The following is a 27,909-nucleotide window of genomic DNA, read 5'->3' as shown; positions in this document are numbered from 1 at the left end:
GGGCCGGAGCGGCAGCGGCGGGAGCAGCGGCGGCAGCGGCATGAGGAGGCGGCGCTGAGGAGGCGGCGGTAGCCGGAGCGGACGGAGCCGACATCTTGTGCCCTCCCCTCCCGCCGCCGGCTGGGTGAGCCCGTCCGCCCTGAGGGGGAGGGGAGGGGAGGGGGGGGGAAGGCGGAAAGATAGAACAGGGTTTATTTAACCCCGGTTTCAAAAAAAAAAAAACAAAAAAAACACCCCCAAAAAACCAAAGGAGGCGGCGGCAACGGCGGAGACCCGCCGCGGCGGCGGCGCTGAGGCGGCCAGGTAAAGCGCTAAGCGGGAGGCCGCGACACCCTTCCCTCAGGGGGTCTCTCCTCCCTCGCACACCCCCGCTCCGGGGTCGCGGGAAGGTGACCGGGCGGGAGGGAAGGAGCCGGGGGTGGCCGGTGTGCGGTGCCTGCTGCCCCCCCCGCCCCCACCCGCGCACAGGCAGGGCCCCCGCACGGCGGGAACGGCCCGCGGCCCTTCGCCGAGGAGCGGCCGGCGGCGGCGGGCGCCTGGAGAAGGGGAACGGGCAGCACCGTATCAACCGGCCCCCCCCCTTATCGCCATCTTGGCCCCCCTCTTCACGGCCGCCCTGGGGGCCCCGCCCACCTTCTCCCGCGCTATTGGTCCAGGCGGGGCTGAGCGGTTCCCTCCCCTTTTTACCGGCAGGGGCCTTGCTTTGCTATTGGTGGTGGAGGTGGGATGGACGGCGGGGGCAGCCAATAGCCGCGGGGCACTGGCTGCACTCTCTCTCGCTCTCCCGTTCGGTCCCTCTCTCCTTGGGGACTTTTTTCGCTCCCCGGGGGGCGGGCGGCCCGGCTGATGCGCCGGAGCAGCGCCCCGTGCTGAGGGCTGGCACAACTCATCGCATGCACCCGCGGTACCTTCTCCGCCCCCAGGCGCTCCTTTATTTTTGGCTGGGTCCCTGCTGTGTCTTGACCCAGATCACTGGCTGCTCGGGGGGCTCCCCGCAGGGATCCTGTGGCCCTTGCTGCACACTGCTGCTCCCCTGAGAGGAGCTCCCAGCTGCCGCCTCACAGCTCGTGACATGCAGCGCTTCCCTCGGAGCGTTGCTGCTGAGGACTGGCACAGCTCGTGACATGCAGTGCTTCCCTCAGAGCATTGCTGCTGAGGGCTGACACAGATCATGACATGCGGTGCTTCCTTGCAGGTAGCGCTGCTGAGGGCTGACACAGCTCATGGCACGTACCATCTGTTGCTGAGTCCAGAGTTCATTTTAAACAGCATCCTGTTTGTTGCCTGCCAAAGCGCGTTGCATCCTCCCTGCTGCAGCAGGAGCGCCGCGCCTGAGGCCTGGCGCAATCATGGCACGTACCATAACTTGATTTGACCACAAAATGCTGCGGGATTGATAAAGATCTGTGCGCGCGTGGGGGTGAACCCAGGCTCTGCGGCACCCCGTGGTCCCTGCTGAGCACTGGCGCAGGTCGTTGCGTGCTCCGGTGCAGCCACGAGGAGTCTGAGCCTTGGGCGAGGCTTTTTCCCGATACCTGGATGCTGCCGGTTTCCTCAGCGGAGCCACAGGTCCCTTTGGAATGAGGTTAATTCTCCCGCCTCTGCGCTTGTTTTTCTCGGTCGCCTTTTGCAGACCCCAGGCGCCGGCGGGCGTAAAAGCTGCCGCTCGCAGGAACTGAGCCGTTGCTGAGCGGCCCCGCGGGGTGCGATGAAGTTAAGCTCCGGCAGCCGCGCACGTTGTAGCCGGGTTATTTGTTCGCTTGTGCTCTCTAGGAACCTGCTCCTGGCACAAATCCCAGCGGAAGCGGCTTGGGGGAGGTTGGGGAGAGCCGCGAGCGATGGGACGACCCTTTGCACTTGCTGCTCTCCCATCAGCAACCTTTGGCCGTGGTGGGACAGAAAGAGCCGGGACCCAACTAGCATTTAACCCTGCAGCAGTCGAGTCTGATCAGTGTTTCAGCATGCGTGCCTGCCGTTTGCCGGGAGTTTCTTTTCCACGTGTGGCTGGGAGGTGTTTTCAAGCGCGCTAAGAAGATCAAAAAATTCCTACATTGCTCCTTAGAAGCGTCTCTTTGCAAACAAGGTCGCGGCGCTGAGCTCCATCTGTCTGAGCTCGCTTTGCCGCCGCTTCCAAGGCATTTTGGAGGTGGGTCGCCACGTCTCTCCTGGCACATCTTTTCCCGGGCGCTCGGCTCTCACCAGCAGCAACTTCCGTACCGCTTTCGACACTTCTGCCTAGCGTTAAGTCATTGTACGCTGTACAAATGGGCTGTTTTATGGCAGTCGGTTGCTGTGGTGGAGAGCCCGCTTTGAGTAATTTTGCTAGGCAAGCTAGTGATTTCTTCGCTAAAGCAGCAAGAACACGGTACCCTCGTTTTCCCCATCGATTTTCCCGTCGACAGGTCAAATAACCTTTCCTGGAGTGCTCTGTTTCTCCGAAATTTGCCCGTTTCTCATCACTTTCAGCAGTGAGCGCCCTGTTTTTCCTGAACACCGTATTAATAATGCTTGTGGTCGGCTCACACTAATTACCTTATCCTCCAGTGTCTTTTTGTACTTATCTTTGCTTACATCAGCCTGAATTTTAAGAGGAGTTGTTTGTCATCAGGATTTTGGCATGTTTTCATTTGTTGATCAGGCTGCCTTCATACCCTTACTTTAAAATTCCTTTTTCCTGCTGATTGAAGCAGTCTCGGCCAGGATGAGAGCAGTCGGATGCTCCGCAAGCCGATGAGCAAGTGGCTCATTAGCATTGTAAGACAAAGACACGGAAAATCACGGTCTCTTCATTTGCAAGTGGGAGTTGTTGCCCTGTATTTTGCCTCTGAAATTGAATTGTGCCCACAGGCTCCGTAGATACGGGGATGCTTATGGAAACCGGCACCTGTGACTTATTTCCAGGGATGCAAAGGGGACCTCGGAAACTTTTCCCAAATCCTGTTTGTTTCTGAGGATACAGCATCAGTCATTGCTTAATTTTGTGTTTCGTAGAGCCGGTACTTTCAAGAGAAAAGTGTCATTCCTGGAATTAGTTTTCTCCTCTCTGGAATAAGCCCCTGACTTCTTGTGGGTCCTGGTCCTGTAAGGTGCTGCTTGCTCTGACTCATGCAATTGAGGCTTTGTAGGGTTATGTCCATCACAGAGCAGAAATAAGGCAACAGCTTAAACACAATTTACATTTCTGCAGCGGTTTTCCATGTCTGCAGGTCCCATGGAAAGGGGCTGAAGGTGTGGAGCGCTCTGACCGTGGGTGAGGCACTGGGGCAGGCCCTTCTCGTGCCCTCTGCGGAGCAGCAGATAAGCCCTGGGCTCACGTATCTTCTCAGGGAGGTTTTGCATTTGCTTTTCTTCTTCTCCTCGCGCTCTTTCCTTGGGCTGTTTCTTCCTCAGCACGTCTCTTCCCGTAACTCGTGTTCCCGTCCCTGACGCTGCCCTTCTCTCTTGCGTTATTCACTGGGCCTCCTTCCCACTTTCCCTCCTTGCCGTTTCCCTCCCTCGCCCTCGGCTCGCCAGGCTGCCGCCGCCTTTCGTTCCTCCCCCCTAGCCGGCTCCGGGCTCCTGCTTCGCTCCCCCTTGATCGGCACCTCCTTAACGTCAGCAGCCGACTCGCAATCATCTGGGTTGCCGATTAGCCGTTTGCGAGGGCAGAGCTGGCTCAGGCGTTCAGTTAAGGCTCTGTGTGGATACAGTTGTACCGTTCCCAGGACGGCTTGGTCCAGGAGCCGCCTAGCTGCTTTCCTGCTAATTACGCCGTGGATCCCATGCGCAGACCCGGCTCGGATGCCCGAACACGGCGTTCCCGCGATTGTAGCTCCAGGGGGGCTAATGCTGAGCCAGAGCTAGTAAGTCCACCTGGATCCATGCTGCTTGTTCCCAGCTACGCCTGTAAGAAAGAAGCTGGAGGACAGGTTTCATTGCAGCCACAGCTCCGTTGCTTTGGGGATTTTTTGCATCCGTGGCATGGAAAAGGAGGAAGGGGCAGCGGCAGCCCTGAGGTGCGAAGCGACGTTTGGCAGGGCTGAGGGAGTACTGGTAGTTTTCTCGCATGGAGCTCAGCTACAAAAAAAAATTGGGAACTGCTTGCCATAGGGCAGGAACAGTGCTTTCCTTTAGGTCTGGAAAACATCCAGCACATTGTGTGCGCTATTGGGGATAAAAAAGAGTAGTTACAGGCAAAAGAACACGGAGGAAAATTCTTTCGCCTGTGTGAACTTAGTATGTGAGTTGTGAGCAGGTGTAATAAGTGTAACTTGATTTTCCAGGGATCTGAAAGGTTTGCTGAGACAAAGTCACGGTGGAGCGTTTAATTCAGTCTAAGATGCTATACAACTCATTTCAGCTCTTCTCGTCTGGTGGTATGGGGGTATATACATCTCCTGGCATGCAAATAGAGAAGGTTGGGGGGTGCTGTGCATTGCTGTGATATCCACCACGAGAAACGGGTAATATGTCCAATACCTGTTTGTATCTAAGAAGGTGAAGGTGCTTCAGCAAGCCTGAGATTGACGGAGCCTTTAGTAGAAATGTTGCTATGCTGTGACACCGAGTAAGTTTTTGATTCCCTTTTGCCCGTCTCGCTGGCTTACGCTGTGGTCTGGCTTGCTTTGTTACAGGGTCTCTGGACCGCAGCGATGAGGAAGCCTCGGAGGAGGTCACGGCAGAACTTCGAGGGGAGGCGCTCGCCCTCGCCCTACAGCCTCAAGTGCTCCCCGACCCGGGAGACGCTCACGTACGCTCAGGCCCAGCGGATAGTGGAAGTAGATATTGATGGGCGGCTTCATCGCATCAGCATCTATGATCCCTTAAAAATCATCACCGAGGACGAGTTGACCGCCCAGGACATCACAGAATGCAACAGCAACAAGGAAAACAGTGAGCAGCCCCTTTTCCCTTCCAAATCCAAGAAAACACCTTCCAAAGGCAAGAAGAAGGAGTCATGCTCCAAACATGCACCAGGGACATCTTTACACTTACCCCAGCCCAACTTCCGTGTAGTGGACTCCTTTAGCCAGCTGGATGCCCCTCCTCTCCCTGCTGCCTACTACCGATACTTTGAAAAGCCTCCTGAGGACCTCGATGTAGAGGTGGAGTATGACATGGATGAGGAGGATCTGGCTTGGCTAGAAATGGTCAATGAGAAGAGAAGGGACGATGGCTATGGGACAGTTTCTGCTGACACTTTTGAGCTGCTGGTGGACCGGCTGGAAAAGGAGTCATACCTCGAGAGCCGGAACAAAGGGGCTCAGCAGTCCCTGATCGATGAGGACGCCTTCTGCTGTGTCTGCATGGACGATGAGTGTCACAACAGCAACGTCATCCTGTTCTGTGATATCTGTAATTTGGCCGTGCACCAGGAGTGTTACGGAGTGCCCTACATCCCTGAAGGGCAGTGGCTTTGCCGCTGCTGCTTACAGTCCCCTTCTCGCCCTGTGGATTGTGTCCTTTGTCCGAACAAAGGTGGAGCCTTCAAGCAGACCAGCGACGGTCGCTGGGCTCATGTGGTTTGTGCCATCTGGATCCCAGAGGTCTGCTTTGCAAACACTGTGTTTCTGGAGCCCATTGAAGGCATAAATAACATCCCCCCTGCTCGCTGGAAGCTCACATGCTACATCTGCAAGCAGAAGGGCATGGGAGCTGCTATCCAATGCCACAAGGTGAACTGTTACACTGCCTTCCACGTCACCTGTGCCCAGCGGGCTGGTCTCTTCATGAAGATTGAACCCATGAGAGAGACCAGCATCAACGGCACGACGTTCACGGTGCGCAAAACTGCCTATTGTGAGAGTCATTCCCCACCTGGGACAGTGAAAAAAGGGTCTCTAGCTGCTGCCAGTGAGGGGGAGGAGGACATTGTGAAGGAGGACAGAGAGGAGGAAGCCAATTCTGGCCCTCCCAAAGGGTCCCTGAAAAAGAATAAAGTGAAATTGAAGCAGAAGATCAAAAAGGAGCCCGGTGATGTGACTGATGGGCGTTCGTCCGCGCCCATGGTGACAGTCACACAGATCCCTTCTTACAGGTGAGTGCTGTCGGTGCAGCGCGGCAGGAGCTGGGCAGCTGCACCAGGCAGGTTCTCTTTCGAGGACTCAGTCCCTCCCAGTGTTGAACTGGGCACCTGGAAACGCCGTCTTCACTCAAGACCTAGCAATAACCGCGTTCAAAACGTGCTCTACAGATTCATTCCTAACCAGCGTTCTTCCCCGTGAGTGTYGCTGGCACACTGTGGTTTCCCTGCTTTGCTTAGGAGTGTTCCCGAGCTGCAGCGTAATGCAGAATCAGTCCCTGGTGGTCCCTAACAGGCAAACACCCAGCTGTCATCTGAATTTACATAGATGGCTGTGAATGTGGTTTTAGAATACTTCAGGCATTACAAGTTGGCAGGTGACTAGGGGTCATCCTGCTATTAAAATTGTTTTTAATCTTCTCATTTCAGAGTTTCTTAACTCCTCCTCTTCTTACAGAGCATGTCAAACTCGTCAGTGTTGCAGGCAGCTTTGAATTTGCCTGTGTATTTTTTCTCCCAGCTGTCTCTCATGCAGAGGTAGGTTGCGCTGAGGTTTCATTTGGTACCTTAGGAGGTGTGGTGATGTGTCACCAGTGCTTTAACAGCTAAGCCTTGGCAAACCGCTGATAAGGCCCCGTATGTAACCTAATGAATGGCTTGAAAGGGTTAAAATAGATGCTATATTATTCTTGGTCTCCTGTCAAGTTAGTTTGCCAGACTCCAGCTTAATAACCTCAATCTTAAATGACCCCCAATAAAATTCTTGGTGATGAAATTAACTCTTGGAGCTGAAAGGATACTTTGACCGTGCTGTGGCTGGTGTTTGGGAAGAACCTCTGCCGAGCTGCTACTGGAATAGCGACATACTGTGCAAGGTAGACACGTGTGAAGAGGCCCCCAGGTTGCTCCGGGCTGATGCTGGTTGCACACGTAGGTCAGCGTGTGCATCGCCACAGCCCCGCAGAGCTTCAGCGGGAAACCCGGCCGTCCCACCAGGGTCCCCAGAAGAACGGCTGCCTTGCGCTGTGCTCCACAGCACCTCCTTGTTTCCTTTAGGCTGAACAAAATCTGCAGCGGCCTCTCTCTCCAGAGGAAGAACCAGTTCATGCAGAGGCTCCACAACTACTGGCTGCTGAAGCGCCAGGCGAGGAACGGGGTGCCCCTGATCCGGCGCCTGCACTCGCACCTCCAGTCGCAGAGGAACGCGGAGCAGGTAGCACTGCGGGCCTGGCTCCGGCCAGACCCGCACGGGAGGACAGAGGGGTGCATGCAACTCCCCGGAGAAGGGGAATTAGGGTGAAGTGAACAGAGGGTGACCCGATTGGTGCACTTGCAGGAGGGAACCAGCTAATGAGTCTGGAGTTTTAATTAGGATTGGGTAAATTCCTTAAAATAAGAGCCTTAACAGTGGAGAGAAATAGCTCTTTTTGAATCTCTTTTGGCCTCCCCTCGGTGTGCACGTTCCCTGAGAGCCCAGTTAGTGTGTCAGTGTGATGTCCATCATGCCACCAGCATTGGTGTTGATGAGCCAGCAGGTAGGAGTTTTCCATCTGAGTCAGGACCCCTGGGATTTTGCAAGGGTGTGATGAGCCATTGGTGGACCAATCTCCCAGATGAATCATAAAACCACGTTCCTCACTAGTGATTAAAGATCCCCTCCTCAAGAAAGTGGGTGTTAGCTGCAGAGCCCTGGCCAAATTCCAGTTTGGATCATTCTTCCTGCAGCTTGGATTTCTGACCCTCCCTTGCACATTCATATGTATGTTTATATATAAGACTTCTTTGCTTCCTCTTCTGAGCTGGCATCCAGAGTCACTCAGTGGCGTTGAGCAGCACTGCAGGTGGCAGTAGCATTCTCTCCCCTGTAACTTAGCCTTTTTAGTAGGTGTTGTTTATGTTGTTCACGTGTGTTTTTTGCTGTTGTAGGAGGAATTTGTGGGCTTTTGGGTTTGCATGAAGACTCCTCTGGATGATTAATAAAAAAACATTTCCCGCTCCTCAGTCTGGAGCTTGGGGAAATGCAGAATTTCCTTGGTATGTTAAGTGGGGAATTTACTGTAAATAAGTTCATAAAAACAAACAGAAACCATCAAGATTTTGTGTAGCATCTGTCCTCTATTGGCAATCATGAGAAAGTACATACACTTCAGGTATAACCTCAAAACCATTTGAAAAGCTACAGATTTAGGAGAGGAAGGATGTTCGTGTTGTGAAGCCACTGAACTGTGGCTTGGAAGGTGTGAGCTCATCTCCCAGCCTTGGCTGTTCCTTTGCATTTCAGCAAATGTTTCTGTGGCTCGATTTCCTATTCATCACAGAAGATGACTCTTTCCTCGCATACTTTTGCTTGCTTTTACATTGTAAAGTCCTTGGGCCATCTCTTCTATGCACAGTAACTAGCAAAAAGAATTTCCAGCCTCTGTAATGAACATTGACATCAAAGCAGTGAGAGTGTAAGTGAGCCCCACCAAAGCGTGTTCCCAGAGCATAGCTGCAGTGTGGTTTAGGGCTAACGTCACAGATAATAACATCCAAAAAGGCTGATGTTATACAGCTTGAGTGCAACCAGTTTTGTAGGAGGGAGGGGTCACAGTCTAAATAGAAGTAGAGAAGAGGAAGACTATGAGAGCAATGCATGGGGGATACCCAGAAAGAAGACAACACAGGGAACCAGTTGTGTTTTTCATCTCACCCCCCTGTTATGTGTTACAGAAAGAGCAAGATGAGAAGACCAGTGCAGTGAAGGAAGAACTGAAGTACTGGCAAAAACTGCGGCATGACTTGGAGCGGGCACGGTTGCTCATCGAGCTGATCCGTAAGAGGGAAAAACTCAAACGGGAGCAGGTAGGTAGGTTTGGTTTATCAAGCTGCTACACTTGGCTTCAGTTCCATGCGAGCACCCTGTGTTGCAGGAGGCAGAGGAAGAACACAGCAATCTTTCTTAAGCCTCCTGCTCTGTCCTAGACTTTTCCTAGGCTTCTGGCCATGCAGAGCAGCCGTATCTCCCTCGGCACCTTGGCCAGTGCGACCTGCTGCGGCTTGCACTGCTCAGCCTCTGCCCTCAGAACCAGCGCTGGGCTGTGAAGCACTGCAAAAATGTATTTGCATAACTAACTAACTGAATTTTAATCCTGACCTACAACACCCCTTCTATTTCTGTCCTGGGCCTGGACCAGATGTTTTGCAGACATCATAGCTCTGCATTTCTAAAGCTAAAACCGCCTGTGTTTTGCCCTCTGAGTACCTTTTTGAGAAGAAACATCTTCAAGACAGAGATCATTTACTAAATTTTCCAGTTTCCTCTTTGATCTGTATGCCATTCTTCAACATTGCACCAGTTAAAGTTGTTTCCCACGCTTACCAGCTTTGCCCGCTGAGGGTCCTTCCTAGCCATACCTGGCTGGATGGAGCAGCCACATCTGTACCATCTGGCACACGTATCTTTCAAGGCCAGCTTCGTGAAAGCCTCATTTGCCCTGCGCACAACGAGCCTGCACGCGTGGCCTCAGGCACTGCCTGAGCACTCACTCTGCTGCTGGGCACATGGGCTGTCTGCAAGGAGCCAGCACAGGGAAAGCAGAGTCCTCCATCATCCCAGCCCCTCTAAATGCTGCTCTTTGGTGGCCAGAGAAGGCCCACAGCTTTTTCTGTGGTTCTTTTTATGCCAGCACTGATTGACAACTAAAATCAGCTGGCCCTGATTTTTACAGCAGTGGCTCAGTCCTGCTTGCTGTGCAGACATATTTTGGGTAGCAGGATCAAAAAAAATTGCTCTTTGGCTTTGTTTCTCTTTGCTTTTGATATCTTGATATATTCACATCACAGCTGGCTAAATCCATAAAAGCTTGTTGAAACTCCAGTGTGCTTTAGAAAAGGATGAGGTATCACAGAAATACGTATCTAGCAGGAGCTGTCTGCCAGCCCAGCTGTTAGGTGAGTACAAGAGGATGCTGAGGAGCCCTAGCTGTTGATCTTTGTTCAGACTCTTTTATGTTTTGGGGGAATAGTGTGGTCATGCTGTTGATTTAAAGGACTTTCTGCCTCTTACTGATGCTGTATGCTGTCTTGTTGCTGAGCACACTAATTTGCTTTTGTGTAAATAGACCTGCTTTCCTTTGCTGCTGAAGTGGTTGATTTAATGACATAGTGAGGGATTATAAGATCAAAGAAATTAAGGTGTTGAAGGAGAAATAAATATCTCTATCCTATTCCATTCTCCATGGAGTAGAGTTTCAGTGCAGTAGATCATGCCAGTACTACACCTTGTTTGCTTGAAATCAGACAGCATTAGGTACTTTGTAAAGGGTGTGAGAAACTTCTAACCGCTATTGTTATGTTGTTATATGGCTTCTGCCTTGAAGTGTGAGAGCTTATATCTTAAAATTTGTCTATGCTATCTAGTGTAATTATGCATGTGGTTGCTCACATAAATGCCTACTTATTTTTAACTTTTTTTATATCATTGCTAATTGGCATAGTAATATCTTGAGGCAGGATAATTTGCTAGGCATGAAAAGCTTCTTCTTGTTTTCATTTTTAGTTGTATTCTCTTTTAATTTTATGGGTTTTCATCTTGTTTTGGCTCTATGAGACTGGATAAATAAGAGTTCCCCATACAGAAGGTTTAAACTCTGCAATTAGACTGCTGTCTGCTGATGTACATCCTGCACAGGGAGAGGACAAGCTCCTAACCAGAAATTCTTCAGCAGTGACTTTACCAGAGCAGATATGATGACCTAAGTTTTCCTCCAGCGAATAGAGCTGGTGTGATGATTCAAGAGAAACTGGGGGGAGACACCGCTCGCATATGTTGTTCTTGATAACTGTGTTCATCGCTGTTTCCCCGTTCCCAGGTCAAGGTTCAGCAGGCTGCTATGGAGCTACAGCTGACCCCTTTCAATGTGCTTCTGCGCACAACGCTGGACCTGCTGCAGGAGAAGGATGCTGCCCAGATCTTTGCCGAGCCCGTTAACCTGAAGGAGGCAAGTCTCTTTCCTAGAGGTGTCTAATGGGCTGGAGATGAGGTATGACTGGGCAGAAGCTCATATGCTGTCATACCTGTGGAAGCACAAACCACCTTGTCCCAAGCTGCTGGTGGACTAAAGAGTATCTCAAAGAGGACTCACAAGGTGGGTCTCCTTCCAGGCCAAAACAGGGTATTGTTTTCTGGAAGCTTCAGCACGTCTCAGACAAGTAATGTTTTGCCAAAGCAGGATGTGTCTGGCTTGACTGGGTGACACAGAACAACTGCTGGCACTGCCCCTTGCAGGTGGAAAGGGCATTAAGAGTGCTTATGATGGATGCGCTCTAGTTGGCTAGTAAATGGTTTTTGTAATTGTACAGGTTTTATATGTTTAGGTTCCAGATTACCTGGAATTCATTTCCAACCCAATGGATTTTTCCACCATGAGGCGGAAGCTGGAGTCCCACCTGTACCGAACATTGGATGAGTTTGAGGAAGACTTTAACCTTATAGTTACCAACTGCATGAGGTATAATGCTAAAGACACGATTTTCCACCGAGCAGCTGTCCGGCTCAGAGACCTCGGAGGAGCGATATTGCGTCATGCACGGCGGCAGGCTGAAAACATCGGCTTTGACACTGATGTGGGGATTCACCTGCCCGAGTCACCCAAAACCGAGGACTTTTACCGCTTTTCTTGGGAGGATGGTGAGTGTTTATTAACCTTTATTTTCGGGATAGGAAATGACAGATCGTAACTCTGTTCTTTGTTTTGACCATGTTACTCAGCCAACCTGAAAGTCATAGCCATCATTCAAAATATAAGATTTTTCCTATCCATCTACTTATCAAAACATATATGTAACTCCTTTATAGCCTCAAAGAGCAGGATTTCAGGTGAGCCCAGCGCTCAGAGCTAGATGCAGCTTTCAGAAGATCCCAACTCTCCTCGTGTGTCCGCCTCTTGGAAGAGCCTTGCGACTGCTGTGCCTATGGCACTGGGCGGGGGTGGCTGCGCTCTCATGGAAAATCCAGCCTTCAGTTAGGTGTCTAAATGCAAGTCAAAGCCGCTAAGAAGCTGCTCCAGTTTGTGGGTGTTGATGTGTGAAAAGATGCCCAGGGACCCCTCCTAAATTGTGTATTCTCACCATGCCCCTTGGAGTCAGGGAAGTATTTTTAATCCCTGCTGTATGGTGAGAAATGGAGGCAAAGAAAGATTAAGCTCAGATTAGAGGGAATTACCGGTAGAACTGGATATTGAATCTTCCTATTCCAGTGCTTTTATCACAAGATCAAGCATTGCTGTTTGCTTTGTGCCATGGCTGTAATATAAACTTTGTATTTTAAAGAACAATGCGAAGGTGAATTGATGCTGGTTATCTTGTACTTGGACAATTGACCTGCAATGGTTTCCTTGTCTGCCTAATTTAGGAGGGTGGATCTAGGATTTTTTGCTCTGAGGGAAGATCATATATTTCATTGTAAATCAAAGTAATAATTAGCATGTATTGTGGTTTGTTATAGAGCTGACCCTATTGTTCAGGGGCTGGGGTAAGACTGTGTTTTCCTTCTCAATTTTTGTATTTCCCTTGGTCACAACTGTGGCAAACAACCAAGGAGAACTGAATGGGAAAACTAATTTGATTTCACCCTTCTTCTAGGATTGCACAAGAAATGCAAAACCTTTCAGGGTGGGCAACAAATGGGCAAAGTACAAAGGAACTGAGTTAGATGGAGAACTGGAGCTGGGAGGGATGTTGCGGGGTGAAGGGGCTGGGACTCAAACAGTCCATCTAGGTGAGACCTTCCACGCATGTCAAGACCGCTTTGGTTCCCACAGCCACCTTGAGATGCAGCTCCAAAGCGTTTGCTGGCAACAGTGTTGAATAACTTTGCTAAACTTAATACAAAAAGCTGCTGCCATCCAGCACGCAAAGCTGTGTGGTCTCGTGGTCAGCTCACAGTCTGTGGTCCCTTTCCCAAATATTGCAGCCCTCTCGGACACAGACACAGTCTCTTGTGAAATTTGTGGTGGTGTACAATAGCACAGCCCTCAGCTGTCTGCCTTGCTCTGGCGGTTGCTGATCCTTCAGCAGAGCCGGCAGAATGGCATACGTGTTATTTTTTGGCCACCCCAGTTCACAGTCTGACTTAGTAGCTTCATGTGGCAATGAAACAGGTTTCTACTAAGAACCTGGACTGTGAGCTGGATCGTGCGGGGTGCGCGTTAAATCACAGCCGCTCTCTGCCCAGCGGAGGGACGTCCGAGCTCTAAGGTTAACGATTCCTCAATCCCCTAACCGAAGCAATTGGTTCATGAGTAGCATCGCCGGGAATGGGCATGGCTGTGGTCGCAGATGGCAAGAGTGGAATTCCCTCCTCCGAGAAGCCTTGCTCCTTCCCGTCAGCCCTGCCTGGAAGGCGTCAGCAGTCACTGTCGCAATCTCTTTTGATGCAGTGGATAACATTCTCCTGCCTGAGAATCGGGCTCACCTCTCCTTGGAGGCGCAGCTGAAGGAGCTGCTAGAGAAGCTAGACATGGTGAGCACCATGCGGTCCAGCGGCGCCCGGACACGACGCATCCGCCTCCTGAGACGGGAGATCAACTCCCTTCGGCAGAAGCTGGCCCAGCAGCAGAACAAGACCATGCCCAACGGCGAGCCTGTGCCGTGGGAAGAGGGGCTGGATAAAACGTCGAGGGAAGGGGACGAGGAAGGGGAGAAAGGTGAGAGGTTGCGGGAGGGTTTTAGGGGGAGGCTGTGAGTCCTCCAGCGGCCTGAGCGGACAGGGGTGGCCAGGCCTGCTCGGTGGTGCATCTCTCCTTTGCACTTGTACATGCTGAAGGGATGCTTAGCCTGAAAACTTAAATCTTGTTTCCAGCCGTATCAGGTGACTTAATACACGATACTGTCTCTCGCTGCAAACTGCCTTCCCCCAAGGAAGAGTGGGGTGTTAGTGCCTGTTCTCAGGGACGGTGGCTCTTTTCCAGGTGGGATCAAGCAGAGTTATATGCCCCTGTCACCTCTAGTCCCAGTTCTAGCGTGTTTCAGCCTGCATCCTCTTGCACTCACGGGGTTTTCTCCAAAGGGCTGGAGAGGACAGGTTGTAAGGACAGATGAGCCTTCCCGTGGGTTCTTTTTCCCTGTGCTGTTATGAAGTGTACAGAGAGCGACTGCAGATTTCAGAGACGGAAGCCAGTTCTAGTGCGAGGAAAAAAGGTTATTTTCAGCAGCCTGCCTTTCCCTGACAGTCGGCACCGGCTGTTTCCCATGCCTGTGGCCCTACTGAAGAGCCGGAGTGGCTGTTGGGAAGAGTTTTGGAAATCACTCTTCCTAAAATGTTCAAGCAGATTCTTTCTTCCTTCTGCAGATGACGCCAAGCCCCGGCACCCTCCCACCCTGGAGCCCACGGGACCTGCACCCTCGCTCTCGGAGCTGGACTCCCTGCAGGACCCTCCAACGCTCAAGCCCATCAGCGAAAGCAAGTCCTTGACCCTGCTGCCGAAGCGGGTGATGGCGGACAGGGAGCTCTTCGACAAGAAGGCGCTGCAGCGGGAGAGCCACGCTTTCCAGCGCTTGCTCAGCGACAATGGCCTGAACGGACTGGCCTTGCAGGCCCCGGACACCCCTGCCAGCCCCCCCTTCAGCGGTGTGGGCCGCCGGACATCCGTCCTTTTCAAAAAAGCCAAGAACGGGGTGAAGCTGCAAAGAAGCCTGGAGTGCTCCCTGGAGAACGGGGAGGAGCACGGTCAGAGCGGGCAGCTTTCGCCCTCCCGCCCGGAGACCGAGCGACACGGCCGGAAACGGCTGCAGAGCAGGAGCTGCAGCGAGAGCGACGGCGAGAAATCGCCCAGGCGGGCAGGCCAGAGAGGTGGGATTTCGCGGCCTTTTGCTTTCTGTATCTCGGGATACTGCTGGGTAGGGCCACGGGGGTGGAAATCACGAGGCCAAGTACAGACATCTGCATCTGAACTGCTCAGGAGGAGACCTAGTTGCCGTAGCTGGAGGGGTCTAAGGAAAGCTTCGTCTCCTCTGCAGGTTTCTAAAATAGGGCAGACGAAACACGTCCGTAATGAATTGATGATTAAATGAAATAGAAATGAATTGAAATGATTTCCTCCGCTGACTATAAACGGAGTTTGTGATGACGAGTTCAGCTCTAGACACCTATGCTGTAGGTGTTAAAGGTGGCAAGATGAAACCTGGGCTGGGTTGCAAGTAACCCTTCCCTCTGCCAGCCAGCGGGGCTGTTTCTCTAAGAGATAATTTGCAGTTTTTTGCAGGGCAAGCCCTCGTGCTCAGCTGCTGGCAAGGGCGTAGATGGCCAGGTTGGAGAGAGATGATGCTGTGCTCAGCCTCTAAAAGAGGCTGTTGGTACATCAGGGTGCCCAGGCGAGGTGGCTGTTGCGCTCCTGCAGTGTGCCGGGGTGCCGTTGACTTGCGAGAGAGTGAACTTTCTCTTGAGCCCACAGCAGCTGCGGTGGACCAGTAACACAAAACCTGTGTAAGATGAGCTGCACCTGGTTAAATATTCCTATTAAGTCCAACCATAGCCTCAGTTCTGGGGTTCAGATGAAATTAGTGGGAGTACTGAGCAGATTCCTTTTCAGATTAGAATTACAAGCAGGACTAAGCAGCTGAGATCAAGTTTAGAAAGGCACAAGGTGAGATGTGGGGTGAGATTTGAGTGATGGCAGTGTGATTGCTTTTTAATTGTGTGCTAACAAGCACTGGACGAATTCCCATGTGTAAGGCTTGACTTAGCCCATACCTCAAATAATATCTTAAAGTTATTTGGCTGTCAGGAGGTCATTAACAAACTGGAGAGTGGGAGGAAAGCACTCGAACGCTGGGATTGACTTACCAGGGCAGGTTAAAGGAAACACAGAGAGCTTCTCCAGAGGCTGCTAGTTGAAGGACTCACAGTCATCATCTGCCAGTAATTAAAGGAGGGAGAAGTTGCCCATAATGGATAAAGCTAAGAATGATGTGTTGAAATTAAGAAAGGAAAAATAAAGGCAGAGTGCTGGAAAATCCCTGACAGCTAGGCGGGGATATTTTTTCCTCTGCTGAAGAGGCACTGATGTTTTTTCCTGAGTTGCAGCACTGCTTTTGTGATTCAGCTCCTTCCACAATTCCCAACACAGTTGATTTCCCCTAACCGAAGGGATTGTCTGGTATGCCGAATTTGTGTTACCGCCGCAGCAGGTCAGCGTGATCGGGGTTGTTAGAAGGAGGTGTTTCCCGAAACATGCTCCTTCTGGCAGTTCTGTATTTACAGCTGGAGAAATAATAGTGACCAGGGCATGAATTCACCCTTCTTAGGGTCAACGAGCTTTTACAGCTGCCAGAAATTTGCAAACCCAGGAACCTGCTCTGGTCCTCTGCGTGCGGCGCTGGGTTGGCGCTCGGCCTCAGGGATGCACTGGGCATGGGAATGGCCTTGGGGATCATTCCTTGTGCATCCCAGCCTGTCCTGCAGTGGGTTGATTTTGGGATCTTGTCTGAGCTCGGAGATGATCCCCCGTCTCCGTGTAGGTGTCCCTCCATGTGGACTGCACTTTGCCCAGGCAGAGCAGCACCTCCAGGGTGCTTGCGTGCGTCCTGCAGCCTGTGCAGAAGGGAATGAGTAAAGGACTCTGTTTTTCTCTATGGCAGGAGTGACCAACGGCTTTGGGAAGCATGCGGAAAGTGGCTCGGACTCTGAGTGCAGCTCTGGCCTGGGCACCGGCCTGGCATTTGAAGCCTGCAGGTAGGCTCCCCATGCCAAACCATTCCTCAGCACGCCTTGCTCTCTGGATTAATCTGCCTGTCTCTATAATCCAACCTCATTGCTTAAAACCCAGCTCAGACTGTTACTCATTTTGTGTGTTGACTCTAAAGACAAAAAGCTTCTCAGCTTCCATCCTTTTCTCTTAAGCTGTAGGTCCCGAAGCAGTGCTTGATTTTTTCAAACAAATGGTTATGTATTACCCTTCCGTCTCTCAACACACACACGTGTTCGCTGCTGATGTATACCTTGTTACAGGTCCCGAGAGCCAAAGTTAGAAACATATATTCTCTCAAATGTCCAGCCTGGCACCACAGGCGAAGTCGAAGTTCTACCACCTTGCTGCTTTCTTCCTTTCAGAGGTTTAAAAGCAGAACTGAGTACCTCAGACAGGAATGCGTAGACTTAGACATCTGCCTGCCTTTTGGTCAGATGCAGTAGGATGCATAGGAACCGTAGGAACCGTATCCATCTTCTGGTTTTATCTAGCTATCCAGCCCTCCTAACATTGCCTCGGTTTGTCAGCCTTGTGACCCTGCTTTGAGGCAGTCGTTCCCAAGCCCTTCCACTGCACTGTAAAACCTGTATCGTAACGGTGTTGTGCCGGTATCATGTGTGTGCGTGTTGTGAATGGCAGGCTGAGAATAAATGACCTTGATGCTCAACATCACCCAGTAGAGGCAGAAGCAAACCTTTCTTGGTTGAGGTTGTCACTACTGTCTTCAGTGCCTTGAACATGTCATTGTCTTTCCACTTGTCTTTTATGGTCCTGATGGTGACAGCCCATCACTAGGGAAATATTCAGCTGTTTTTCCTTCCGATGGATATGCTCATTGAGTCCTGCAAGACCTCAAGCTTGCAACGTTATTGGGGCTCTTAAAAGCATAAGGTTCCCCATGCGCACCCTTCCTCAGGACAGAGGCTACAGTCTAAGACCAATCGCTTGGTAACAAATTATGCTGCAGCAGGGCTGGATCCCAGGAGCATTTTCTAAATGAAAACTTCGCTCCGCTATGCAGAGCGATCCTAAATGTTAGCTGTCAAAAGACATGTATAACTTTGCAGTCGTAGCTAAGGTTTGACTTGCGTTTCAGTAGGGGTTTGTTGTCGTCTCCTTTCCTGACGTTGCTCAAGGTCTCCGTTGTGTCCCCGTGCAAAGGGCCAAGGTTACCTCAGTTTCCCCGTCTATAAGAGGAGGAGACAAATCTGAACTCACAGGGGAGTGTGGGGATTTGTTAGTTGATGTTTGTAAAGTACTTTGAAGATGAAAAGTGGCATGTAAGTGCTTATTATAATAATTGCAAGCAATTCACAGAGCAAAAATTACATTGGAGCTATGTGACACCCACAAAACAAGGAATTAAAAACGAGCTGATGTCTCATGGATAACTTAGGCAATTATTCTATTTAGGAACAGTTCTGTTTACTGCTTTGTCTCTGCTCTTTCTTTCTCAGCACCAAATTCACTCCAAGTGAGCTGGTTATTAGAAAAGTATTATGGTGTAAAAAAAAAAAAATGACCGCTAGGTATTTGCAAGTCAAAAAATATGATTGCTTGAGATGGAGATGGTCTGTTTTCCAAAGTGGTTATAGTAGTGAAATAAAAGGATGTTCAGGATTTAGGCTGATAGAGCCTAATTGGTGATATATTAGAATAATATTGGAGGGCTGCTCCATCGGCTTTTGAAGTCTATACGCAGCTGGGTGAACTCACGCTAGCTCCAAACATCGCTGCATCAGCTCTTCAGCATGAATTCTTTTGTTTTTTGTTCCTCGTGTTTCTAGCTAGGTTTTCATTAGGTCCATTTCATTGCTCCCGGAAAAAGCAGGATGATGTCCAGTGTACTCGCACCAGAACAGACATATTGATAACGTTCTGCTCAAGTCTTCAGTGCTTTTTTCATGTCAAGGATGCATCAGGCCAGTAATCTTCTGGCATTTGAAGCAGAGCTGGGGAACGCATTTACTTGGCTGTGTTTTCTAGGGTAACATGTTTTCTCCTAATACCGTCTTTTTCCATTTCTTTGTAACAGTGGTTTGATGCCCCCCAAGCGAAGTCGAGGGAAGCCAGCTCTTTCTCGGGTGCCCTTCTTGGAAGGCGTGAATGGCGACTCCGATTACAGCGGCTCGGGTGAGGAAGGCTGCGCAGCAGCCCCTTTGGGGAGCGCCCCGCTTTGGTCCCGCACTACCGCGGGGCTGACATCCCGCCTGAACCGGGGGAAGCGGATCCCAGTGCTCCTGTCTTGCATGAGCTCCCACGATTGCAAGATCAGGCTGCTGAACTGCCCATGCGCTATCACCTGCTTTGTTACAAAGTTGGGTTATTGCATAAAAGGTTTTTCCTCCTTTCACTTTTGCTGGTTGCCTGTGCCCTGGAGGTGCCTGTTTTCTTCTCGGATGGGTTCAGGACTAGTTCTTTTTAATGACACTGCAATACAAACAGTAAATCATAATTGTAAGAGGGGTCTCTCTGGAGATGACTTCATAGCTGTTCCCTCTCGTATTACTATCATTGCTTTCCAGGTCTTTGTAACGAAGTCGTCTTTGTCAGACTGTGTTACGCTTCAGTATAATTAAGTCATATTCTCCTAATACTACCCAAGGCAATACACCTGCTGCACTCGTGTGACCAGATTCTCGCCTTGGTTACAGTGTGTTATCGATAGAGTTATTGCAGGTTTATGCTGGTGTTGCTGAAATCAGAATTCAGCTGTGACTGCCTGGTACGCCTGTGCCCTTCCGTGCAGCTCCCGTGCTCTGGGAACCATGATTACCTGGGACCCTGCGTGCTCAGCAGTCTGCTCTGGAGATAAGCTTACCGAGAGGGGCCACTTCCAGGGGGAATTAGGAGCAGGGGCAGAGTTTTGTGTGCTTTAACATCATTTCATTAATGGAAGAAGAAAGTTGGAATGCAGTAGCGAAGAGACGCATCTGATATTTCTTGGCAGCGCTCTCATTTGGGCTGTCTTCTGCATTTCCTAGATTCAGTCTGACTTTCGGTAAACTCAGTGTGTTGGCTGTGCCTTGCAAATAGAGATTCTCTTGCACTGCTGCTGTAAAGGTCACGTAAATGAGGATTCCTCCTTTCCCAGAGCCAGGAGCTAGCAGACATGAATTTGTGTCTTGAATGGACCTTTGCAACACTTTTAATGTAGATTTGAAAAAATTAATAGCTAATAAATTTCTGTCAATGAAAACCAGCCATTTCCTGCGGGGATCAAATGGCCCCGAAGTATGTGACATCGGACTAGTCTGGATATTTGTATTTAGGAGGAATAAAAGGAACTCTGTAAACAATGGTCCAAATTAATCTCGGATACAGCTTCATCAGTTCCATTGAGGATGGATTTGGCTTGGTGGAGCCTGGTGGACCAGATGCCTCGCTTGCATAACCAGGCTGATTTCAGTGATGTAGCAGCCATTCACCCCAGAACTGAATCTGATGAATATTTCCATATTAAAGAATTCATCCTAATGCTACATGCATGCATTGGGTTAGATGCTGGACCCATGAATTAGGAGATTGTGGCTTTATCCTAATATAGAACATTACTGTACTGGCAAAGCGTAAAAAAAGGCTGGACTTTCACCATGGCCAAAACAGATCCCATTGCATACTAAATTTTAGCATAAACTTCCTGCATATGTGATGCTTATCTTGTCACCCGTGGGTGTGGATACCAAGTATAATGCATATGGTTACAAACAATAAGTGGCTTTTCACTTTGCTCTGGATCTTAATTAGGAGGAACGGTCTGGAATTACACACATGTGCACACATTAGTGATTAAATATATGTTTTTATGGGACAAAAAGCTGGGCAAATGCAGGTTTATTCTGAACAAAGTGAAATTCCAGCTTTGTGCTTGCTGCGGAAGCAAAGAGGTTAAAAGATACAAATATTGTCGGTATATTTTAACTACGGCAGTAGTTCATCTGACGTAGCTGATTGCTGCTGAGACTGTACGGGCCGTCGTGTCTGGGTTACTACAACGCCCTTGCTGGTGCTCAGACCCTCCTAAGCCGTGTCTCCTTGTGACCCCTTAGGCAGGACTCTCCTGATGTCCTTTGAGAGTCAGGCTGAGCTGGAGCCCTTGGAGCTCGTGTGGGCCAAGTGCCGCGGCTATCCCTCCTATCCGGCCTTGGTAAGTACCTGCGGCTCTCGCAGTCGGTAGCAGCAACGCAGGTAGCCCAGAACAGAGCGCTAGCGTGCGATATAGCCAGAGACAGAAGGAAAACTTCCCCAAAGCATGCAAGACATATTTTCTCCTTTACACAGGTAATTTTGCCTGTGCTCGTTGTTTCAGACCATTGGAGAGGATTCATAAAACATTGATCCCTTGGTGCCAGGGAAAGGAGATCTTTCCTCTCCTCTCCTGTTCGCTCTGCAGGTGTGGGGAAAGTTATTGGTACTGTTGGCGTGAGAAGACCTAAATTTTGTAAAGGCAGGAACCCGATGCCACTGGTGTCTAACTGCCTATCCGTGTTCCTATATAGTGACTGCAATTGCATATGTAGGTGCCCAGCTGGCCTTGTGCTATATATAGCCCCTTGCAATAATCGTATGTTTGATTAGCATATGAGAATATACGCATGTTTTTTTCACCTAGTCCTTTGAACAATATTTCCGTAATACTTTTCCCTCTTTGGATATTTGACTATTGCTATGAAATCCATAAATTTGGCTTCAAAGAGCACCATGCTCAGTTCCAAAATAAGACATTACATGCAGCTATTGCGAGGAAGTGCCCTTAGCACTGCAGGCTTTTATGTGCTTGTTAAGTTATCAACAGAGAGAGATTGCTGAGATTTGTATGTAAGTAAGAATATGAGGCAGTCTGGCTCTGTTTTGTTGTTTCTGCGGCTTTTAAATGTTTGCCTTGAGAGGTGGATCTTCCTGCCATCTCTGCTCCGCGTAATTTCATGGAAATGGCAAAGGTCTCTACCTCCGCGCAGCGGAGCTCTGAAACCCTGCGCAAGCTGACGCAGCATTCACGCTCGGCCGTGGCCAAGCAGCATTTTATGCTGTCGGAAAAGGCAGGCTCCGCTAGAGGAGCGAGCCGAATCCGTGCTCGTCCTCTAGCTGGAAGCCCAGCGGAGAGCGCCGTTACTGATCTGCTGTCCGTGCTGGCCAGCCAAAACGTTTTGAGATTCCCATGTGGCCGCAGCCAAAGCTACGTCGTGCTTTAGCATGGTTTTAAGCAGTGAGATTGCTGTAAACGGTGCCTTATTTTTGGACTATCTGTTGTGGTGGTGAAGCAGCCTAATAAATTCCTACAGCCGGCCAGTGTGAAAGCCAAGCTGCTGCTTCAAGCCAGCAGGAGCCAAGGTCAGGAGGCAGAGAAGACTAAACCCAGTATTGTATCTGCTTTTTGCTGTTTCATCCTCCTCCTGTGATCTGATAGCACCAATGTTGGATGCTTTGATGTTTCTGCTTCGCGTGAGGAGAACTGATGCCTCTGTCGCTACATCTGCCCCCAGCGGCTGCGGGCTGCGTTCCCCTGGCCTGGCGGTGCTGGTCAACGCTCTCAAAATATTGGGCCTGATTCTGATCTCGTAACAGTGTGAATCTGAGCAATGCCACTGAGGTCAATCGGATCACACCAGATTGAAGCTGTTGTGAAATCGCATTAAGCCTGCTGAGTGCAGCAGTGGTGTTACATTTATGGTACGAGTTTGGGCTGAGGGAGGGAGATCCTCTCCTGAACAAGAAATACTGGGTTTGTACACAATTACCAATTAACGTAAATGTATCTCCATTCGTGCAGAACCACGTGTTTATGTCCTTTCCCTTTCAAGATCAGGTACTTGGCTCTTACTGGCTTCCGCTCCACATTGCCAGTGCCTTGAGGGCAAGAAAACTCTTTAAAAAGAGCCTCTGAGATGGAGCGGGCAATTTTCCTGACCCGTCTTGAGTGCTCTTAATTGTCGGGCTTGTGGAGACTGCAAGAAGAGGAAAAACTTTGCGCTCTCCACTGCTCTTGAAGGGTTTTGTGCTTAACTATCCTTTCCCCGTGTCGCTAGATAATTGATCCCAAGATGCCGCGTGAGGGCCTGCTCCACAACGGCGTGCCCATCCCTGTCCCCCCCATGGACGTGCTGAAGCTGGGGGAGCAGAGGCAGATGGAGGTGGGCGAGAAGCTCTTCCTCGTCCTCTTCTTTGACAACAAGAGAACCTGGTGAGTGTGTGCGGACAGGCCGGCGCCTGTGGCGAGTGGCAGAAGAGGAAGATTTAACGACATCTTTGGTATACGGGAGCGTGCAGGGATGATTATTATGTTGCATGTAAATCGGTGGATTTAAATATGCAGCAGTCAGAGTCTGAATGAGGAAGCCAGCCTGCTTCTCCCTGGCCCAAGAGCATGACATCCGAACGCCCCACTTACATGACGACTGGCACAACGTCCTTCACCCGGGGTCACGTCACCACAAAAATACCAAGGCAGGTAAAGAACCAATTTAATAGGCAAAATCTGCAGCAAATTAGAGAGAGCCTTTGACTTTAAAACACGAGCAGACTGAGCAGCCAGCTCCACTGCTGCAGAAGAGATTCACCAAAAATCTCCAGGGTAACATTTTCAAAACGTTAGGTTTATTCCATATTTAGACCTAAACTAGCAGCCTGATTTTTTTCAGAGGTGCCGAGTACCTGCATTTTTCAAATCAAGCTATTTGTTTTAAAAGGTGGAAAAATGTAGGTGTAAGCACCTGGTTCAGGGCAAGTGAGATATCTCAATGATTGTTATCATTCTGTCTCGGACGGACTAAATCTGCTGATTTTAGTATCAGTGGCTGACCAGACTCATGCAGTAACAAAAACCCAGCCAGATATAACAAGCCACAAACCAGCGAAATGCCTTAAAAATGAGCAATAAGGCTTTGAGATCGATATGTGAAACCACGGGAAGCTTGTAAAATTGGAACGCTGCGCTGGAAGAGGTGAGTCCCCGTGATGAGACAGGCAGCCGCGCTCCCAGCGAGCTGGATGCTCGAACCAGCAGATGCCGCATGGGGACAGGAACCAAGCACATAAATTGTCACACAGGAGGTGACGTCTGTGCGCAGCTGGGATCGCAGCTCCGGAGAGCTTGTCCTGCGGACAAAGCTGGTGTTGGGTGGTCGGGGCACACACGGAAACGGAGGACGCAGTGGAGTCACCTCTTTTGCTGCTGCCTCTATGGAATAAGATGCCTCTATGGAATAAGATGCCAAGAGTTTGGAAGGAGCCTCCTGGTCCTCTGTGAGCCCTTCTCCTCCGTAGTCTCCTGCAGAAGGCTGCTGCCTGCCTCTCTGGAAGGGATTCAACTGAGGTTGCGGTCAGGCAGCCCTGGCAGAGCCTTTCCCAAGAGGGCTGGAGCAGGGGGAGGGCTGGAGGAAGGAGGCGAACGTTGCCTGGAAGCTGGGTCGCTGCCGGAGGGAAGGTGCATCACGGGGAGAAAGCAGAGCCAAGAAAAAAGTGGCAAAAAAAAGCAAGGTGGAGCGTTGTTTCCTGCGCTTCTGTGCTGCTGCAGTGTTTTCTGCTGTTAAACAGCTGGAGGCAAGGTTGCAACACGGGCAGAGGAGAAGTGCGTGCTGTCTTCTCAGCGAGCTGAGAAGTTTGCAGCACTTGATGAGTATTTTTGCATCCTCTGGGGAAAAGAGAGATGCCAAGGACACGCTCCTGTAGCTTTTCATTAGTAGGCTGCGTTGTTTCAGTTTCTCTGATTGCCAGAAGCGCTTGGTACAGCGCACGTTCTTCAAAGCGGTCCTAATGATTTTTAGCTGGAAATCAATGGCGGCGCCACGCTTCCTCTTGCTGTAGTCATCAGTTTTGAAAAATCTCAGTGCGAGCTTGTAATTGAAACTACCTTCCCAATAAAAATCAGCGTTTCCTCCGCTTTGCCCGACTCGTGTTGAAGCCAGGGCTTTGGAGGATGTTTGCATTTTTAGGTGGCCGCTGCTTAGATTGCCAACTGCAATTTGTAGGAAGCTAGATCTTCGCAGGAAAGTCATAAAACCCTTCTTGGTGCCAGATCCAAATTCTGCTGACTTCAGTGAAGCTGCAGAAACGTCACAAGAACAGAACTTGGCCACTGATCCTTGTGACGAAGATGAGTTGAGCTGCCCTGGGCGGTTGGCGCGGGCCGGCTAGGGGATGCGTTGAACTGAGCAAGCAGTGCCGGAGGTTTAACGCCCAGGGGCTGGACTTCGCTAGGAGAGACGGCGTGTTTCCGAACGTGCTAGCTGATCTGTGCTAGTGCCCACACGATAACAGCTTGGTATGGACAAGGCACTTGCAATTTAAGTCATCGGTTGGTTGGAGTCAACCTGGGCTTGGGACTTGTCTCCTGGAAACTGCCTGTTTCTGGAGGACGCTCAGGTAGTTGTGCTTACCCAAATCCTGGTGCCTGCAGCCTGCTGGAACAAGGCAGAGCTTTCCTGGTGCGGAAAACTTCCTTTCCACCATGGAAGTGCCCGTTTTTGCTGCTCGGTGGGACGCAGGAGTTTCCACGTTTCCCCTGGAGGCTTGTGTGAACACAGTGGAGAGAAATCTGTGCTCATGTAGGAAGGCGTTTTGGCTGCAGACGTTAACTTCCATGTATTCTGGTCAAACGCCGGCATTTAAGCATTTGTAGCATCATTGGGGGGAGTTTAAACAAATAAATCACGCGAACGTAACGGCTCCCCTGGAGGAGATGCCAACCAGATACTAATGGGGAGAGGTGGAGGAGTCGGAGGATGTGGCCACATCTTGGGAACTCTTGGGATGAGCTCCTTTCCCTCTGGCGGCTGTGCAAGTCGTCAGAGCCAGGAAGATCCGAGCGGTCGCCTCCTGCAGCGAGCCCAGGCATCACGCCAAGGGGCAGGAGGCCTCCGGGTGCTTGCTCTGCTTTCCAGGTGCCTCTCCCGCATCTCTCTGACGGGCTCTCGTGCTCTCCTTTGCCTTGCAGGCAGTGGCTTCCGCGTGACAAGGTCTACCCCCTCGGCGTGGACGACACGGTGGACAAGCTGAAGATGATGGAAGGCCGCAAAACCAGCATCCGCAAGTCTGTCCAGGTGGCCTACGACCGAGCCATGATCCACCTGAGCCGCGTGCGGGGAGATCATCCCTTCGTCACGTCCAACTATCTGTAGGGACGAGGAGCGGAATTGCCTGGCGTTGCCAGCGGCCGTCAGTGCTCCTCGAAACACCCTGCTATGTGCCAAAAAAAGCCTGTCCAGCTTCTTTCTGAATGTGTGTCGCCGAAGAGCTGGCAGCAGCCTGAAACGTCCAGTGCCCCGGGGCCGGGAGCGAGACGGTAGGAAAAGCCGCCGGGGGATGGCGGCGCTTGGGCGCACGGACCTTGCGCCCTCGCCCCTGCTTCCCCTGGGCCTGGGCGATTTCGGTCATTCCCGGGAGCCCGGCGCCGCCGTAAATGAACCGGGATCCCTTAGTGAATCTCCACCTGGACTTTCTCGTGCCAAATTTACCCTGACCGTCATGGGCCTTTTGATTTTATTTTTTTAAATGACATTGCGTGTCCCACCACCTTGCGAGACCCGGAGCCGGGCGTGCGCGTGACACTTCCCTGCCTGCCTGCACGGCGGTTTCGTGTCACCTTTCTCGCGCTGCCTTTAGAGCAGATGAGATATTTTGGTAACCTTCCCCTCTGCTGCACACACTTACTCACATGCACAGAGCTTTAAATATGAAAAACAAATCACCTGATTTTTTTTTTTCGTGTGTGTGTGTGTGTGTGTGTGTGTGTGTGTGTCCGTCCTAGAAATTTATTTGCTAGTTTTGCGTTTAAATCCTGATTTCTGTGACGATGCTTGGTCCAGTAACATTTCATATCATGGTTTAGTGCAGTATTGAGTCCAAGCAAAGATTAAAAAAAACAAAGTTAAGAAACAAAACTAACTTTGGAGGTGTCTGAGGAGCTGGAGCAGCTTTGCAGGCGCTGAGGTTGATCAGGGTTGGAGGGAGATGCATCTTTTGTGTCGTTTTATGCACATTTGGTGTAAGGCTCCTCTTCCTTTCTTCCCTTTTCTTTTTTTTCCTGTCTCTTTTAACGTTTTCCTCTGGCTCGGTTTGGGTTGAAACCAAGCGCTACCTAGAGCACACAACCTTTTTGCCTTTCCTCCTTCTCCCACGCACGCGTATCCCTATATCCCGTCCCTGGTGTGTGGGTCTCCAGCTTTGTCATCCATTAAAAAGCAAACAAATCCAGCTCTGCAGATAATCCCTGGGTTTTGGGGGGGGTTTGCATTGCAAAAACAGGGACAACTGAGGTTGGGAAACCGATGACAAAAGCTTTTCTATTAGCCAAGGACTTAGAATTTCTCGGATCTCTTCTGTTGCGTCTCCCTCTTTGCTTTTCCATTTTAAGAACCAAAGGTGCAGAGCAAGATTGTAGATTGAATATCATCATTTCACTTTTTAACTCAGTATTTTTTTATTATTTTAACTTTTTCATACTGAAGAGAATGTGGGGGTCAAAATAATAATAATAATTAATAATAATAATAATGAATAGTGGGGAGTAATCACTGCCATTTCTACTTGGTCTACTTTTTTAAAATACCACTTCTTATACGTTGGGACATGGAACCACACTTTAAGGATGATACCTGTAACATAGAGATGGGGCATAGGATTTTGTAAAAATAATAATAATGCCTATGGAGTGTGGCTAGGGAAGGACGTTGTGTACATAGTTGTTGTAAAATATTGTTCTAAATTATTTAGACCTATTGTCACCATTCTTGAAGTCCTCAGTTGTGTTGCTGGGTCTTTTATATGCACACAGTGTAATTTATTTAAAGGAACATACCCTTTTCCAGGTGGTAGCTCAGCTGTGGACTTGTGACCTGTGTATATGTTTTAAGATCTCGGGATTTGGGGTTTTGGGTTTTTTTTGGTTCTTTTTGTTTTTTAAATGACATTTTAGAATTTGAATTGGCTAATATCCTGCTGTTGCTACGGGACCTAAACGTTACTGTCAGTCTGCTGTAAAGCACAGATTGCTCTATTTATTGTAGAAAGTGAGTTTATTTGCTTTCTAGAATTGTTTATATCAGATGGTATAAGAGAGGTAATAAGAAAATCTATGCTTGTAAAGAAAAAAAATTGCTAATTTTACCTACTATAATCTGACTGTCTGAGACTATATTTTCTCTCTGAGAAATAAATGTTCTAATGTAAAAAAAAAAAAAA

The 27,909-nt window shown here is 50.0% G+C and overlaps 1 protein-coding gene across 6 annotated transcripts; it reads left to right on the top strand.

Annotated features, from left to right (window-relative positions):
- Window positions 1-22: 22 nt before the first annotated feature.
- BRPF3 (bromodomain and PHD finger containing 3) lies at window positions 23-27,909 on the top strand. Of its 6 annotated transcripts, XR_003252024.1 has the most exons (14): window positions 3,858-3,995; window positions 4,614-6,016; window positions 7,058-7,214; window positions 8,714-8,845; window positions 10,855-10,983; window positions 11,360-11,672; window positions 13,423-13,689; window positions 14,334-14,834; window positions 16,622-16,715; window positions 18,767-18,864; window positions 20,781-20,878; window positions 22,758-22,912; window positions 23,045-23,179; window positions 25,664-25,749. XR_003252024.1 is itself a non-coding variant. In XM_026056567.1 (13 exons), exons 2-13 carry the CDS (start codon window positions 4,632-4,634, stop codon window positions 25,845-25,847), a joined length of 3,513 nt encoding a protein of 1,170 aa, XP_025912352.1. In that variant the 5' UTR covers window positions 23-124; window positions 4,614-4,631; the 3' UTR covers window positions 25,848-27,909. The 6 variants fall into 6 exon arrangements, 5 of the variants coding, with proteins under 5 accessions (XP_025912352.1, XP_025912353.1, XP_025912351.1 ...); XM_026056567.1 differs by lacking the exons at window positions 3,858-3,995; window positions 23,045-23,179 and adding an exon at window positions 23-124 and having other exon boundaries at window positions 25,664-27,909; XM_026056568.1 differs by lacking the exons at window positions 3,858-3,995; window positions 23,045-23,179 and adding an exon at window positions 216-303 and having other exon boundaries at window positions 25,664-27,909.

This window comes from Apteryx rowi, unplaced genomic scaffold, assembly GCF_003343035.1.
Source record: "Apteryx rowi isolate R43461 unplaced genomic scaffold, aptRow1 scaffold_132, whole genome shotgun sequence".
Lineage (NCBI taxonomy): Eukaryota > Metazoa > Chordata > Aves > Apterygiformes > Apterygidae > Apteryx > Apteryx rowi.
The sequence above is the reverse complement of the archived record's forward strand: the minus strand, read 5'-3'. Positions and strand labels throughout refer to the sequence as shown.

What these genes read in the sequence shown, in the direction of transcription:
- BRPF3 (XM_026056564.1), top strand. Translation starts at nt 3,861, where the DNA reads ATGCTGCTTGTTCCCAGCTACGCCTGTAAGAAAGAAGCTGGAGGACAG. An exon ending in GGACGAGGAAGGGGAGAAAG is followed by an intron (nt 13,690 to 14,333) that starts GTGAGAGGTTGC and finishes TTCCTTCTGCAG; the next exon opens with ATGACGCCAAGCCCCGGCAC. An exon ending in TTTGACAACAAGAGAACCTG is followed by an intron (nt 22,913 to 25,663) that starts GTGAGTGTGTGC and finishes TTTGCCTTGCAG; the next exon opens with GCAGTGGCTTCCGCGTGACA.